This window comes from Aulostomus chinensis, chromosome 12 (assembly GCF_037954235.1).
Source record: "Aulostomus chinensis isolate RoL2024-O1b breed Wild chromosome 12, RoL_Achi_v1.0, whole genome shotgun sequence".
Lineage (NCBI taxonomy): Eukaryota > Metazoa > Chordata > Actinopteri > Syngnathiformes > Aulostomidae > Aulostomus > Aulostomus chinensis.
Window position 1 is genome coordinate 8858621 of NC_141331.1, and position 17000 is coordinate 8875620.

At 42.5% G+C, this 17000-nt stretch overlaps 1 protein-coding gene across 3 annotated transcripts in view; it reads right to left on the reverse strand.

The window, feature by feature from the left end:
• erbb4b (erb-b2 receptor tyrosine kinase 4b) overlaps positions 1 to 16151 on the reverse strand; it is a 275547-nt gene extending 259396 nt beyond the window's left edge. For all 3 annotated transcript variants that reach the window (XM_086219925.1, XM_086219926.1, XM_086219924.1), the window contains exon 1: positions 15772 to 16151. In XM_086219925.1, the coding sequence (XP_086076051.1) occupies positions 15772 to 15850 (79 nt within the window). In that variant the 5' untranslated portion in view covers positions 15851 to 16151. The remainder of the gene's footprint in view (positions 1 to 15771) is intronic.
• Between the last annotated feature and the right edge of the window lie 849 nt (positions 16152 to 17000).

Below are 17000 nucleotides of genomic sequence, written 5' to 3' on the forward strand. Positions count from 1 at the left end.
TTGAGTTGATAAGAGGCAAAACAGCACTTAGATACCAAGTTCCTTCAATCCAATATTATTCAAGCTTTTAGTTCATCGGAGAATTCAGTGACAATGCAGTTATTTAAAGTACTTCTACTACATTGCAAGTCAATTTCAAGTGCAGTTAACGCCTATGGAATCAATCAGAACACAAACGTAGTCTAACATAATAATTAGTGCTTCTGAGGTAAGACATCCTGCTCATGACCAGCTGCCTGGTTAACGTGCAGTGTCCCCGTGCCATCTGATCAAGTAATGAAAAGATAGTTGTCATTGTTTATCTTACATATGTCATTTCACCTCACAAAAAAGAAAAGGTTATTTACAGTACAATTTGAAAAACATTTCTATTTTTTAACCTGCAAGTAGCTGGTAAATTATCTTCCACTCACCCTCTCAGTGCTGCCTACCACACTCTGGGCTTTTACTCTCTGTGGGCCAAATTCAACCTCATGGAAAAACAATGCTTGGCTTGTGGTTGCCACTTTTGGGCAGCTCTGTTATTCAAAGTAAAAGTGCAAACAAAAAAAAAAAACTAAAAATTCATTGCATATTGGCCTTTTATGATGACCGTCAGTTCATCTGTCTGAAGTAAGCAGGTTTGTCACCTCACACTGTGGCATTCTTTATAACAAAATACGGAAAAGCGAAATGGACCCCGTTTAAAAATGATACGCTGCGAGGTAACTTAAGTGCACCTTTAAAATGAATGACTTGCTTTGGTAAGGAACCGCTTCGAGTTAGGAAGGCGTGAGTGTGTGTGTGTATACAAGATATACTGAAACAACCAAAAGGCCTAGCTGCATTTTTGGAGGTGCTACGCGATTAAGTGTCTGATCCTCGGGCCCGGTCCTATGTTGTCCCATTAAGCTATACTGACAGCTTGACATTTCCCAGGGTAGAGGGCTCTGATTCAGGAATGTTTTATTCATCCTATTGACTTCACATTCCTGCCAAGCCAGACAGAGAGCAAAAGCCCGGAGTGTGGTAGGCGGCACTGAGAGGGTGAGTGGAAGATAACTTGCTGTTGTTGTGTTTACCACTCAGATCGCCAGACACAGCTTGTAGACAGCTGCGTGACACATACACAGTATACCCGCCACCATGCAAACAGAGAGAGATGGGGAGAAGCTGCGTGCACTCAGATTATGCTGTGTATATACTGGCAGGTACAGTCTGCAGAAGCAGGACCTGTTTGGTATTTTTGCTACATGAACACCAGTGGATCCAGTCCTCAAGCTTACAGCGGACGTAACGACAATGAGACCGCTGAGACCGAGAGGACAGTTAAACTGTTGCATCAAACCTTTTCTCTGATCGATTGATTTAATTAGCGCCAGTGATAAAGCTTTGCTACGAGTGAAGTCTTTACAAAGTATACGCATACAAGCTAATGTCTGCGGCATTACAGCAAATACTGGTCACCTAACTGAGGGGAAATTTTTACGGCTCTGATTACATCACCAACTTTTGATTGTCTGGATTACAAAAACAAGGAAATGACAGCAGCGAAGCTCCAAATTGATCTCCTTGTTACCCAGGGCTCAAAGCTCATTTTCAGTCTAAGGCTAAATTATATCTGAATTATTGTCCGGGCATGAAGTACAACAGCAGCAGTGGTTGTTTGTTTTTGTTTTTTACTTATACTGTACTGCAACTTTCCCGTGATGTGGGGGTGGTGTTTGCGGGGAAAAATGGCTTCTGGTTGTTGTTTTGTTTTTGTTTTTGCTCAAATCCTAGAAAAAAACAACAACAAAAAAAAGTACTGGAGCCTTACTTCTGTGTTTTCTTTAGTCATGTAGCAAATATATTTGTTCCCGTATACTGCATAGACAGTCTGGTTTTATGAAAAGACGATCTTTTTTAGTGTTGAAATGTTCTTTAATCCAAGATTTTCTTTTAATTAATCTGCACCAATATGGATGTACTCTGAATCCTCCAGTACTAATTAACAGTATTATCAGCACACAATTTAAAGCCAATTAATGTTGTAGGAACAGGGCCCAATAATTTGTTTTGGTGAGTATTTGCCAAGAACAGTTTAAAATCCATGACTTCGCTGGCAATATGAAACACATACATCATCAGTCATGAAGAGCAGTGATGGGTTTACGTGGGCTCACAAGAAAACATCCCAAATCAAAGTAATATTCTGTAATCGTCAGTGTTCTGGCAAATTTGTACTCCTATGTTGTTACAAATACTGATGATTACATCACGACCAGTAGCAGAACCAGTGGGTTACACCGCTCAACCTAAGCACTCAGAAAATGAGCTTTTTCATTATTTTTTGTCTATTTTGCTGTAGTTTGTTTGTTTTTCCATCTAAATCAAGTGCATCCTGACTTGTTTCAACGTTTGAAACCATATTCAGCTCTATTTTGCCCAGGTCTGACTTGTTGAATGGAGAGGGCCGATCCCTGTGCTGACAATGTTCATGAGACAAGTGCTTCCCTCATCTCCAGGCGAGTCACGTGGAACTGAGAGCCGGGAGTCACGACAGGAGCCTCCTCCAGGACAAAGCACTTGGAGCAGGGAGACACTGCAGGCCTTGTTCCCTTTCGCCTGGCTCTTTGTGAAGTGGGTGTTTGCTTACCGGGAGCACTGGAACCCCCTGGATGTGAGCACAGCACACAGACTCCACTCAATCCAACCAAGACCCACACACACATACCCACACTGGACTGCCTTCAGCATTATTTTATAAATGTCTGTCCACCCAAAAAATAGCCACCGCTAAGAGATACAGGATTTACAAACTCAAAAACCCTGAATCCTGTGCTCCTAGCATTACAAGCTAGCCTTAGTGGACTAGCCACAGGGTGATGCAATGGAAAACTGTGAACAGGTGGACCGTTTGAGAAAAAGCTTACTCACCCCAGCAACCCTGGCAAAGGATGATAGCCAACCGTGGCTATACTTCACCCTTCTCCCATTCTTTGTCTTTTACTCTTCCTGTCTGCCTCACCCTAGCATCTGGCAAAATCTCACCAATGTCCTTGCTAATGCCCTCGGGTGAACTGGGCCATGTCAAACCTGAATCCATCAATCACTCTGCAGCAGCTACAGGGAGAGTGAGGGGGTGGAAAGGCAGAAATGAAGGGATGAGCAGGGTGAAGAGAAGAGGGAGGGTTAGGGTGAAGTATAGCCACTAGTCCACCCTCTCGCACCTTATTCTTCCTCTCATCTCCCTCTACAGCCCCAAGAAACCCCAACTGTGATCGAGTTTGGACTCAGCTGTCAGGTCACAAGAGGGATTCTCAAATGAGTCTCATCAGGAGATTTACAAACCTGAACGCGAAGAGGAGAGGCGAAAAAAGAGAAGAGGAAGGTCAAGGGTAAGAAAAGAGAAAAAAGCAGCATTGGAAAGAAGATGGCAAGAGAAAGCAGGAGGTGGAAACAAGAGAACATGAGAAGAAGCAAAGCTAGGAGCCAGTCAGCAGGCGTGTGTGTGTGTGTGTGTGTGTGTGTGTGTGTCCTGTTCAGAATGAAGTGTCCCTGTCAGAGCCCCAGCTCCCCCTCTGGGCCGCTGCTGATTAATTGTCCGTACAGCTCCTGTGATAGCAACCACTTTAACCAAAACTCCCAAGACACTCGCCCATATTCCATCCCCTCCAACAGACGCCTCTCCTCCCGTGTATCGGGCTGCCTGGCTGCCCTTCGTTGGATGAAATGAGAATTTCTTCCTTTTGCACCCCATCTTTTCCTCTCTCTCTCTCTCTCTCTCTCTCTCTCACACACATTCGCTGACTGCTACAAATAATCTTACATCAGCAACCCATTCACCTTGCCATGGGGGGATGATGTCTCTCTGTGGGAGACAGGTTTTGGAACAAAGGCAGGTGGCTGAAAACAGCATGATATGCAGCGTCGGCCCCTGTGTGTTTACTCGTGCACCAGTGACTGGCTGAGATAAAGCACCCCTGTCTCAGGTAAACAGTCTAGCACAGCGGGGCAAAATGGCAGAGTTGACTTTGGACCTGGATTGCACTTAGTCAGCCTCTCTCACATCTGATAGATGCTCCCATCCCACCTACACATCCAATCACATACAGATCACATGCAACGCAAGGCTTGTTGTTACAGTACAAATGGACTCCAATGAAAATGATTATTTATAGCAGCACATGTGTTATTCAAATTCCCATCAGCCACTTTGGTCCTAATGCCACATATATGCATAAATCACATTAAAAGCTGTTTTTCTATGCTCTTAATAAAACTGTCATACTCAGCACTGTCCATTCTGCCCCCCCCCCCCCCCCGCCCCCAAACTGCAGAACCTCAGCATCCATCCGGGTGGCGATATAGCCAGCCCCCAAAAGCAGCCAAGGTCAATTGCCTTTCCTACTCCTCTCATCCTGTGCTTTATGTACCTTCACATCACAGGAAAGAGAGCTGTGCTATTTCTACTCTGCTGCAAGGTGACTGCTGTTTTTTTGGAGGCTTTTTTTTGTGTGTCTGTGCTGTGTATGTATTTTTTTTTATTTTTTGCAGTAACAGCCACAATAGCACACGCTAGAAAGAGTACCCAGCTTCTCCTTAAAAATCAGAAGTTGTACTGCATAGATTTCATATGTTAAATGTCGTTCATGGACATTTTGATGTGATTTTAAACTTGCAGTGGAGACTAAATTTGGTCAAACAACTCCACAAAAACACAGGTTGTGCAGTGACAGATGAGCTGATTTTTAAGGGGTTATAAGATGACAAAAATGTGCACTTTGAAAGAGCTGCAACACCAACAACTTGACACTACCAATCCCCAACAACCATTAGAGGCTCAAAATGTAGCATCAGCCACAGCTCATCTACTTTGCATAATGTGTAGCTCCAACTACATCTTTGAGTACTTAGCTGCATGTGTCTGGAAAATGTGAAACAAGGAACTATTTTCCCAGTTCTTTAGCTTTGAAACAATGTGTGCATGCGAATAAGGACTTTTTTTTCTCCATTGCTGCTCTTTACCCTTGTGTCAACTGATATCCCTCTGTAGGATAATATTACAAACGATTTTTCTAATGGCATTACCTCATCCAGATGTGCCACAGACCATGCATCTATTCCAGATGCAGTTTTTGTCTGCAGAAGTGGTCAGTGAATGGTGATAAATGTGGTGCTGGCAACAGTTTTGCACCTCCAAAATTCAACTGCTGTAAAATACACATTTCCATGCTTTTTTTTTTCTTCCATTTCTACCAGCCAAACCTCTGTGCAGTCATTTAGTAAACATAATTCCGTGGCTTAGGTGCTTAAAAAGGACCATAAATCCTTTGTAAATATCTCCCATTGTGATTACTTACCATGCACTATGATTCCGGTATTTTCTAGCTCATCCGCTCTGTTTTGAAACAAAAATCAATGTTCTCATAAAAACTCCTTAAGTGACTCGGTGTAATCGGCTGCTCTTGTATTAATGCAGTAACTCAAGCTGTGACAGGCGCTGCATTGGTCAGAAATGAAATGTTTCAGCTGGAGTTAAGCTCTGATTGTGTAAGTCAGCTGACTGGAAGGATACTATATTCGTCCAAAAATTGTTTCTTCATTTGATTTTTTTTTTTTTTTTTTTTTTGGTAACTGTGATGTTTCTCTCTCCCTAAAGTGTCCAGCTGGTTTGAGACTAGCCTTCGTTTTGTCCTCGGGCCAAATTTTCACCCATTTTCAACAGTTTTACAGCTGAAGTCCAATTACCATAAAATAACATGGACGGTTCCAAATTAAGGTATTTGCAAGTAAAATTAATGATCACTTCATGAAATTAATTGTTGGTGTTTTGTTCAATTTTACAGCATTTGTTGTCTTCCTGGGTCAAACAGAGGGTCACATTATTTTTGTTTTAAAAAAAACATGTTCACTCTCACACACACACACACACACGTAAACATAAATTCATCATGACCATTCTCTTATTGGTCACCAAAACTTCCATACGTAGCACAAAACAAATTAACAACAGTTAGGCGTAGCTTCATGTAAATAAGGTCTTGCAACCCTAAATGCCGAAAAAGTAATATAACACTTGCAGTATGCGTTTGAATGACGTTTCCCTACAAAAAGGTTTAAACACAGATTATGGAGGTTATAATATATTTTCCACCTTTTCAACAATCAAACAAAAGCAGGAGGTCAGCAAGTGCGTAGGTGACGGAAGGCTCGCTGACCTTTAAGGCCATAGATTATGATTGACCTCATCTACATATACTCCAATTGATGTCTTTGGCCCTGCATGGAATCATCTAGATTCTGTAGGTTTCTCTATTTCAAAAGCCTTTGGTGGCAGGTACAGGTTTATAGTGACTGACACTGTTGTTACATGGGGTGCCGGTCCTGACTGCGATGGAGTGCAGTAAGTAGAGGGTAGAGTTCAGCCAAGAGTGAATACAGCTGAACTGATAACCAGGATAAGGCAGCTGGAGAAAATGGTCAAGCACGAGAGAAGGACACAAACATGGTGTCTGAGAGTCATTGCACAGTATCAAATCACATCAAATCAGTCCGGAACTTTCCAATTTTTTTAATAAATTGTGATCATTTATCATTTCAACACTTATTTTTAAGCTGCATACTGGTTGGCTTGTAGCTAAATGTACACTGTGTCCACACGAGAAATAAGGACAAAACTATGCTTTACGTCTCACACCCTGCCCTACTTGAAACACGCCGCATGTTCATTATGAGTTGAGAAGTTAAAAAAGTTGAAAAACCTTGTGACCTGAGGATAATGAATCCAAAAAAGGCAACATTATTTTTGTAGGCTTTGTACCGTTCTTTTATCTTGTAGATATTTCACTCACTCATTCTTACCTTAACAGTGTAACTGCGCAATCAATCCAAAAAGTCAAGACAGTGAGGTTGGCCAAAGGGCACAACCTTTCATACACAGCACGTATTTTTGGTGACATCCAACAACCGGCTAAAATTTTACGGCAGATTACTTTTTATATAAGTCATAACTTCTTCAGTGCAACCAATTTTTAGCTGTACATAGACAAACAGTTGCAAGTAAATCAACCCATTGTTTCGTTCTCCTCCCTTTCTCTCTCGCTCGCTCGCTCCCAGATGTCTCCTTACGGCTGCTATGACTGACTGCAAACTCATTTATTACAGGTCACAAACACCAAGTGCCTCATTTCAAAAGGACGCCACCCCCTTCTCCTCTAACATGAGTGAAAAATCGACCAGCAAGAATAGCTCACAGGGCGCACCGCTTCATAACCACTAAACGCAGGAAGAAAAAGTGAGGAACACTTTTCCGTGGAGGGGCAAAAAGAAAGAGGGCATGAGGGATACTTTTGTGATTAGTTCATTCCATTGGACTGTGCAAGCAATACACACACACAGCATGCAGGGGCAACACAAAAACATTCCAGATGACACAGCTGCTACTGTAGTTACACATTTGAGATGCCATGATCACTCCCAGAGTCAAAGATAGCGGGGCAACTGAACTGGAAGATCTCACTTCTCGCTGGGAGAGCAACATGTTGCTCACACGGACGGAGTCCTGCTGGGATGCTGCCTGCACTCTCATTGCTCCCCGCCTAACCTGGCAGGAGCATGCTCACATCATCATAGTGCTCTGAAAAGATGGCATGTTTGCACCCCCCCAGTGAAGCTGTCAGTAAGAGCTAGCAGCAGCTAACGTTATCTGGCAGATGTCAGGAAAGCCTACCAGACCTGGATGTAATGCAGAGTGATCACACAGGTCAGATGAAGTGGACAACCAAGCTTAGGCTGGTATGGGACGCCCAGTCTGAGTCAACCCTCAGAGTGACCGTGTTTCCTTGGTCACCTCCCTGACCGAGGCCCTTCTTGCCCCAGTTACTCAGTTTGGCGGTTCCAAACTTCGCCCTGTGGCCACCTGAGCACACTCCAAGATATACTCATGATTTTATAACCTTTGTAAATTTATCTATGCTTTCCCACAATTATCTCAAGAGGTCTTCAGAGAGTGCCTTGGCATTCATTGCTTAGCTTGTGTCCTAAAGGGAGGTGTGACTTATGGAACTTAACGTCTTCGAAACTACGTCCAATTAATTCAATTATCCACAAGGGGGCGCAGTCAAAATTTACACCCATCTCAGGGGTAATTAACTCAAACTGGACACACCTGAATTCAGTTGGTAAGGTTTTACAAATGAGTGTTCATATGACTAAAATACATATGTATAGTTTTAAAAAGTCATGCTAAATCAGAGGAATTTTTTAATATGTATATTTTGCATTGTAGCAAATCGTGCTACAAGTTATGTACCAACAGACTTTAAATTTGTGTTACCCACATAACAGAACAGCAAGCCCATTTTATATTTATTCAGGCACACAAATCACTAAATCAAGATTTTGCAAGAAGCGTGTGTTCCGCCGGCCATATCCAATATCACTCAAAGCTCGTCTGTAATTACATTGTAAATGCAGATTAGCTATGAATATTTTAGTGGGGGATTACTAAAAGAGGAAAGAGACAGAGAGGGAGAGAGTTGAGAGAAATCAGCCCTTTCACACACACCCACATGCAAAACTGCATGAAAGGCTCATTTGAAGGTGGAGCTAGTCTTTCATGCCCAAGTTGTCAGCCTATTATCATCTTTTCATATGTTCGCCACCATTATTAAATCTGAACGGGAATAGAAAAATAACAAAAAAGTGAGAATAAAACACATCACTCCAATATGTCAAGCTGTCGCTACAGAGAGAGGGAAAAAAAAAAAAACATGGCGGACCGACTCTTATCAATGGACTCTGGTTTTAAAACGCAGCATTAATGAGTGTGTCTTAACAAAGATTAGCAATAATTTCCATTGTCATTTCAATGCTCCCACATTATGTGGAGGCATACAAAGGCACTGAAGGCAGAGAATGGGTGGAGAAAAGGAACGCCTAGGACAGGGTTCTGCTGCTGGGTTGGTGTCAGTCACCCTCAAACCTACATTGTGTACACACACACACACACACACGCGTGCGCATTTGGTGTACGTGTGTGTCATTGTCACCACATTTTGAAACCTTCAAAATATGTCTGTCAAAAGGTTCAGTGGCTGACTGTTTCCTGCAGCCCTCCAGGAGGACGAGGAGGGCAGACAGGCTGATTGTGATGGGGATGCAGCAACAACACTGGGGATCAAAGGCCTCAAAAGCTGACAGACATACATGATACATTCACACTCCCGACATCTGCATTGCAAGAGTGAAGCTTTCACAGGTCTGGATTTGCCTCAAGTGATCGCCCGGAGTGAAGCTTGTATGAGGGTAAACGGTGCATCTGCAGCCGTTCACACCGAGCAGCGGTTCATTTGAGTCCCATCAGATCTTCAAACAAATAATCCAGGTCAGACGACGGCTGTCTGACCGAGTCTCCTGTAGTCAGACAACACAGGTTAATCCAGGACATGCGGCAGATGCATTACACTCTCACTCACACAAAGGAAACCAGCAGGGGAGTTACACGTCATATTCAGACAGCTGATATTATCTTCTTCCTACACACAGAACACACTTTCTGGTTCAGACGTCCTGTTCTATGTGCGCGGTACGTTTCAGACGTGTGGCGCTGCGCTGAATCATCACGGTACTTCCTGACAACCTGCTTGCTGGTTGGAGACGTGTAACCGTGGTAGCCTGCATAAACCTCAAGTCTACTAGCATGTGCTGTACCTGACAAGCATGATGTGAAACCTTATACTTACAGTGATTATATCACTGATGATAAACCACTGCCTTGTCAATTGGCTGCTGTCTGTTACGTTCATTTGTCACCGCTACTGGGTTGTACTCTGAGATATTTATACTGTGCAAAGTGTCTGCCAGAACTGTTAAGTGTCGGTTGTCTTGAAGGACTTCAGCTTACAAAGTTTAGACAGTTTACATAGTTTGTGTTGGGAGAGTACAGGGGGGGAAATGAGTAGGAAGAGTATTGCACGCAGCACTGGGGAGTAAAATCTATTAAAAAAAATAAAGTAAATGTGCAGTAGAGAGCACAAGAAAGACTGAGGTACCAAAAAGTACTGGACTTCCAGTCAGAGTTTTTCAGATTAAGGCTCTAAACACAGCTCTGAATAAAAAAACCAATAATAGTAAAGCTTCTTTGCTTTTATTTTGAAGGCACCGCCACCACGCAAGGTGATTTTTGGGAAACTGATTAAGGAATCTTGTCTGATAAGGCAGATAAAATGTGGATAAAGGCCCAAAAAAATGGTGTCATCCCTACTATAAACTTTGCATTTGGTAGTGTAACTCAACTTTGTTTACCTTTTCCTTAGTCCCCGTTTCACTTGACTCAAGGTTAAATAGATTAAACCCAACATTTTCGCGTGAGTCTTCTAAAACGATGAATGAAATCTCATTTTATACAAATAACCATGCATTTAACCTGACTTGAACCTGGCAGGAATGGCGATGCAGTCTCAGTGGAACTGTTCTGAGTGACAGATGTCTGCACTGAGCCCAAATGCACCATTTGGCATCTTTTCTTGGGGAATTGTTTGTGTTTACTCTATTACAACCCACTTAAAACCAAATGGTAACAGAGGCCCTGAGAATTGTATTGTTTTTCATGTTGTAAGCTATTCCTCGGGGCCTGAAACACACATTTACCAGCCTAATTAAAACACAGCGGATTGATTTTCCTGCTCCTGAAACTAAAAGTCCCCAATCTGTCTGAACTAGCTGTGGTAAATTTCAAGGATATCAAGCAGGACTTTGTTTATGTGTGCGAGTGTTTATTGCGATACGTTGTTAATGACAGTTTGGTCAACGGGTATTCAGCGATCAGCCCCCGTGTAGCACAGAAGCTCAGTATTTCTACTTATGTCTCTTTCTTCCTTCCTTTTTACCCACAAAATCTTCACCCAACTTAACCCAAGCAAAAAGAGACCACCCCAAAATGACAGAGGAAACTAGAAGGAGTGAAATTAACAATAAAAAGAAATGAACAATAAAAAAAAAAAAAAATCCATCTTCCACAAACCTTATCAAAACTATTTTCTTTAACGTACGGACACCTATTTAGTATTTCATAGACAAACATGCACAGGGGGACAAAAAAAGAAGGACAATCGCAGACATTGATCCATGTTCACGCATACACATGTATTTGGCTTTTATAACCGCGTGTAACAAACGAGGATGTAGCGCTTGGAAAGGTCACATAGGATATGATCCAATCTTCTCTGCTGGCTGCAGACACCGACTGGTTATGAAGCCATCAACAAGTCAACACTGGAAAACTATCTTCCCAATTGGGTCTGTGTGCGTTATCTAACGGAGAACAGAATGGTAATTGAATCCATTTGTTTTTGGGGGAAGGGGTGGGGAGGGAGGGGGGGGGGGGGTATGATACAAATATAAAACATATAAGTCCCTGTGGTAGTAATTAAAGAATATTACAGTAATGTTGTAGAAGATTAAAAACAAAAACAGCATTAGAGGCCATAGACTCACAAGGCTACAGCACACTTAGTGTCTTCTACAGGAGTGATTTTTCATTTGGGATTCTCGGGGATGCATCTTGGGTGCTACATTATTGATACCAGAGGTTCCTACGTGATTTGCTGGTTGGCTGTTAATTGTTGTGATTTATGGGGATTTTTAATGTCTCGACTACTCTCAGTATGAAACCACAGGCGAGATTTCACCGATTCTGTATTCTTTATCCAACTTAAAGGTGAAATCCCTCGGAGAAAGAAAGACATTTCTCCTCTAAAGTAAATGTCTTGTTCTACTGTTGGTTTGTTTTTTGTGGTTTGGCTGTCAGAACTATTTTGTTAGAAAAGTCAATAGAAAACAAGTTTGTTTAAACTTGAATTTTTTTAGTTTTGACAACGCAGGAAATGCAGGAGAGGGAGAAAGAGAGACAGAAGTAAGAAAGTGTTAAAATTACATTAAATATTGCTGTCAAGGCTTCTTCTAAACTTTTTTTTTTTTTTTTTTTTTTAATGATCAGATACAACAATATAAAGTTGACCATAGTTGATTGCTAGGCACTTTTGAGTTCTCTCTAATCCAGACGGGAGAAAAAAGCTTTCAATCGAACAATGAAGCGCATATAACAGAAACCGTCATTAATTTCACAGATTAAAAAGATCTCTTCAAATTGAATTTCATTATTCGATAATAACAACTGAAATTTTAGACGGAGAAGTACACAGAAGTTAAAGCTCTAATCAAATGGTACGGATTTCTCAAGTTAAGTTGTATCATGTGATGTCATAGTTGTCATTTCGAGCAGTCTTGTCTCCAAACACCTAACGTTTGAAACACGCGACAGCACAGTTACCGCCTGCCAGTTTCACGTTGAGAATTGTGCGCCAACTGCTACACAACGTAACCATGAATGTGCCATTGCCGTAAACGCGCGATGCGGTATGACGAACCAGAACCTACCTGTTGCCTGGACACCAAAACATGACAAAATAAGGACGTGCTCTCTCTTCCCAGGAGAAGTCTAGGGGGATTAAACTGAGTTAGCTGACAGAAGAAAAAGATTTTAATGTGTAGACATGGCACACGAAATGTCACTAGAAGTGGTCTGCTATTTATACACAATCCCATGAGATCTTGTCGGAGGTTGACATTCCTTTTTCCAGACAAATACAAGTGGGTCACCACCTACTCAAAGACCGCCTTTCTTCTAATAAAAAGCCTGGCCGTAGAGGGTCAAAGCTCCTCAAACAGGCAACAGCAGGCACAGATATGACAGTAAAAGGTCTTTGTGACCAAGTGAAGCTGTGTGGGCTTGTAAATGTGACAATCGCCGCCACCCCCCTCCCCCAAAACAGGGAAGAAAATAGAAATAAAAAGAAATACTGGACTTAATGTACAAGATGTGTCATTCTTCAGTATTGCAAGCTTGCGAAAGAGGAGGAACGAATCCTTGCGTCTCCTCTCCGCCTCATTTGACCCCTTGTAAACAACTTCACACAAGAACTTCAATTCCCATTTAACTCAGCACTTGAAATGCCACCATTTGAACCCTTACAAATAAAACTCACTCCTAGTTAATGCTGAATTAAGAAAAAGAGGAAGTGGCAGAGAGCAGTGAAACAGGATCATTTAAGGATGCAGTTTACCCACATTTCACTGACGACTCTAATTAAAAGAGCAAGTAGGAATACACACACACACACACACACACACACACACGCAGAGTTACAGTTAGAACTGTCGACTATACTCCCGCGCACAAAATATATGAATATTCATTGGCAGAGAAAGAGCTCTTGAATGGGGCCATATGGTTCAAAAGCGGCAGCTATTTGCAATTCCCAACTCCAGCATTTAATTGCACTCAAATGAAGAGAGGAGTGCAGAGCAGGAACTCTGCTTCTTGCTCATCCACACTTAAAAAAAAAACAACAACAACTCCAAACTAAAAAAAACACCTTCAAGTTTTGGTGATTCTCCTCCTTTAATTCACTGTCTAGGATCATTCTTGGAATGTAAACTACAATCTTCATAAGCTTTTCCAACATGCGTCTGTCTTGAAAAACGCTCTGATTTATTTACTTCCTGAGGAAACGTTTAATAAAACCCATCTTCAGTCAACAGTGGAATATGAAATACATTTACTCCCTAAAGGGAGGATGGAATAAAAAGAACCTTGTGGGGGGGGGGGGGGGGGGGGGACAAAAAGAAAAACCGAATCGAGCAGGTGCTGCTTGTGTGTTTCTTTCCTAATTATCACATTCACAATCCCTCTCCTTCTTGCCACCCTCACGAGCAGGACAACCAGTCAAGCTACATGCTGACAACACACACACACACACACACACACACACACGCAATTAAGTCACTTTTGGGTGTATTTACAGACGTGTCTGACTCCAACCCTGACCACTGGCCTAAAATCAGTGTTATACAAATTCAGGACAAGGGATGTTCACGCCGTCCCCAATGATCTGGTCGTAAGTCACACACACACGCGCGCACACACACACACACACACACACACACACACACAGGCATTAGTTTGGCTTCCACATCTTCCTTCTGAGAGACCAAAATTAATCAGTGTTTACTCAGTGATATTTACATAATCTGCTCATTCTGTGTCGTTGGTTCTTCCCAGCGTAAAATGAAAAAAGAAAAAAACAAACATAAGAATTGGAACACTACCAGCAGAAGGTCTAGACTGTTAGAAAGTGAACCGTCATGTTCTGGCTGGAGACGAGCGCATCAGGCAGACGGGTGAATCACAGGTGAGAGGGCAGACAAATCCACTTTTTTTGTTGTTTTTTAGATTTGCTCTAATTTAAGTCAAATCCAATAGAATGCGTTTCATTTCTCATTGATCAAGGCCCATTTCTTCTCAGTACCGATCTTTACTGAGCACTTATCAACAGTAGGCTGGATTGTGTTGACCTGTGGGTTAAACTGTGCACATTTACTGGTTACAAGATCAAACTGAAATATACACAGAGTCAAAAGTAGTAAACTTGCTTCTTTAATAATCTTAAAGAAGACAGTTTGTTTTGAGATTAAGATTAAGAAGCAGCAAGAGAACAACAAACATGCCAAATGAAATCTGCACTTATTAAAGACAACAAAAATGACCTAAAAATATACCGGAATTTACATTAAACCGATGCAGGTAGAATTATTTCACATTTGCTCAGTGCAGGTTTTTTATTTTCTAGCTTGAAGAATAAAATAAAATCAATGTTCCTGTGGTTATACTTTTTTTTATTATTTCTGCGTGTGGGTTTTTGTTTGTTTAATCTCATTTCACTCCCATCAGCCTCTCTCTCTCTCTCTCTCTCTCTCTCACACACACACACACACCTATACTTCCCGTTGTGTAAAGAGCGCTGCTGCATTGTGCAGACTGCACTGCCACCGCCAGTGTGAGAATGAATGTGTGAGTCTCCTGAGCTACAAATGCACATGAGCCCCCGGAGGGAGTCGCGATACGATGAAGAATAATGCAATTTCACAGTAATCCGCTTTGACTTTTTATCCCGTTTGCAGAATGCATGTGGACGCCTGTGTTCATCAGCACCCATCAGTGTGGACGGCTGTGACTGGAGTCCCTGCAGGACCATGTAAAGTAGGCTAATTTGATCAAATTGGTGCCCTTGGAATGAAACGCTTGCAGAGCGTAGAGCTGTTTAATAAAACCTGGATTATACAAACCAATATTTCACCGAGAGCTGTGGCGGGGTTTGGTTTATTACTATCATACTCGTTTATATTTTTTCTTTTGGAGGGGAAGAAACAAACTGAGTCAAGAATTAACTTTGTGAAACACGCAGCCTCTCTACCCACAGGAGCGAAGACAAGACGACGGCAGCCTGCTGTGTTCATTCTGGCTCGTCCACATTGTGTATAGAAGACACGTGTGCTGGCCACGAAAAGCTTTCTTTTCTCCCCTCTAAATTCAACAGTGCCATCCGTTCCGTGCACCATGAAAACAGTATGAGTCGCAGGCTGATTCACGCAGCTCATCTCAAAAAGATTTGGCTACAACGAGCCGTCAGTTTGGACCGTCTCTATCGCTGTGCGTCAGCCCTTTTTTTCCCTCTCTCTCTCTCTTCAGGTGAATGTTGGTGCTGTGGAGATTTAGGCTAAAAAAAAAAAAAAAAAACGACAGCAGAAGGTGCGCACTGGATCTAACACGCCTGAATATCCTTCTTTCTTAGGCGCGTAAAAGCATCAACTCTACTGTGCCTGGTAGCTTGTTAAGCCACTGAGCTCCGTGCGCACCGATGCACAAAACTGCGCACCGGGAAGCGCGGGGATGGCGTTGACACTCACCTGATTGTGAGGAGCTCGACCCAAACAAGACGCAAGTCAGGAGAAAGTCGATGCAACACAGGGCAGCCGTTGGTTTCATCGTTGTGCTTGGCAGTTATCTCCGTTAAATTCACATGTCCAGCTGCGTATCCTTCTTTGAAACAACCAGAAAGGATAATTTCGCTCGAAGCCTGTTTTCAGCGGCTGAGTTTCGGGACTTTAGTCGCTTTGGACTAAGTTTGTCCGACTGTTCTCCGGTTAAATCTCACGGTGCCTGCGGGCTTAATTTATAACTGACGTGGAAGGAGAAGTAGGCGAGTGGCGGTTTCCAGAGCGCGCGCTGTAAAGCTTGTCTAAACAGAATAAAGCAGAATTCATGCCATTACTCCTCGACTTGGATACAGTATGCGGCTATAGACTCGTATTTTTCAGACACACCTCCGAGCGTTTTAACTCCTCCTCCAGATGCTGTGATTGGTACAGGTACCCAACAATCACGCAGCGGCCCGCCAGCCGCAAGTCCACAAGCGCTGCCATTGGTGTAACCCCGATTCCCCCCCCCCCCTTCCCACCCCCACACTCCCGATTTTGTGCGCCGGCTCCGTTGCACCTGTCACACTAAACACGGAGGAGACAAATTCTGGGAGAGGGATTGAAAGGTGTATTGGGTTCAACAGAATTCAGTCTGTGGCTTTTCCAGGCTTTTCAAATCTAGTTATTTGTTGATTGAATACTGCACCCGTCAAGGGAGCGTCAATGGTGTCACTATTTTCGTCATGCGCCCTCAAACGTGTAACCTTATCACACCCAGGTGTTATTTGAACTGACTTATTAATTAAAAATTCACATTTAAAGTTGCTTCTCTTTATCACAAATACGAAGGGGCAACCAAGTGGAATTCTTTTTGGTTTTTTTTCTTTTCTTTTTTGTTTTTTTCGCTGTGGACATCATAACCCTGGAAACTTCATTTTTTCCACACTTATCAGAGAACATTGCAGCTGAGAGCAATATCCCTCAATTTCCTGTGTAATCACTTCCTCTGGTGTGGCTCGGGATAAGTGACACAAAAGTCAAAAAGAACATTCACAAAGTGATATCATTGTGTCGGCTGGATACCGCCGGGTTAAAAGCAGTGACTTTGCAGCAACAGATCATAGACAAAAGGTTGTTACTTTCTGAACCAGGTGCTGCTTCCTTCTGCACTTTGGGAGAGGGGTGAACGCCACCTGGAGTTACAATATGTCCACACA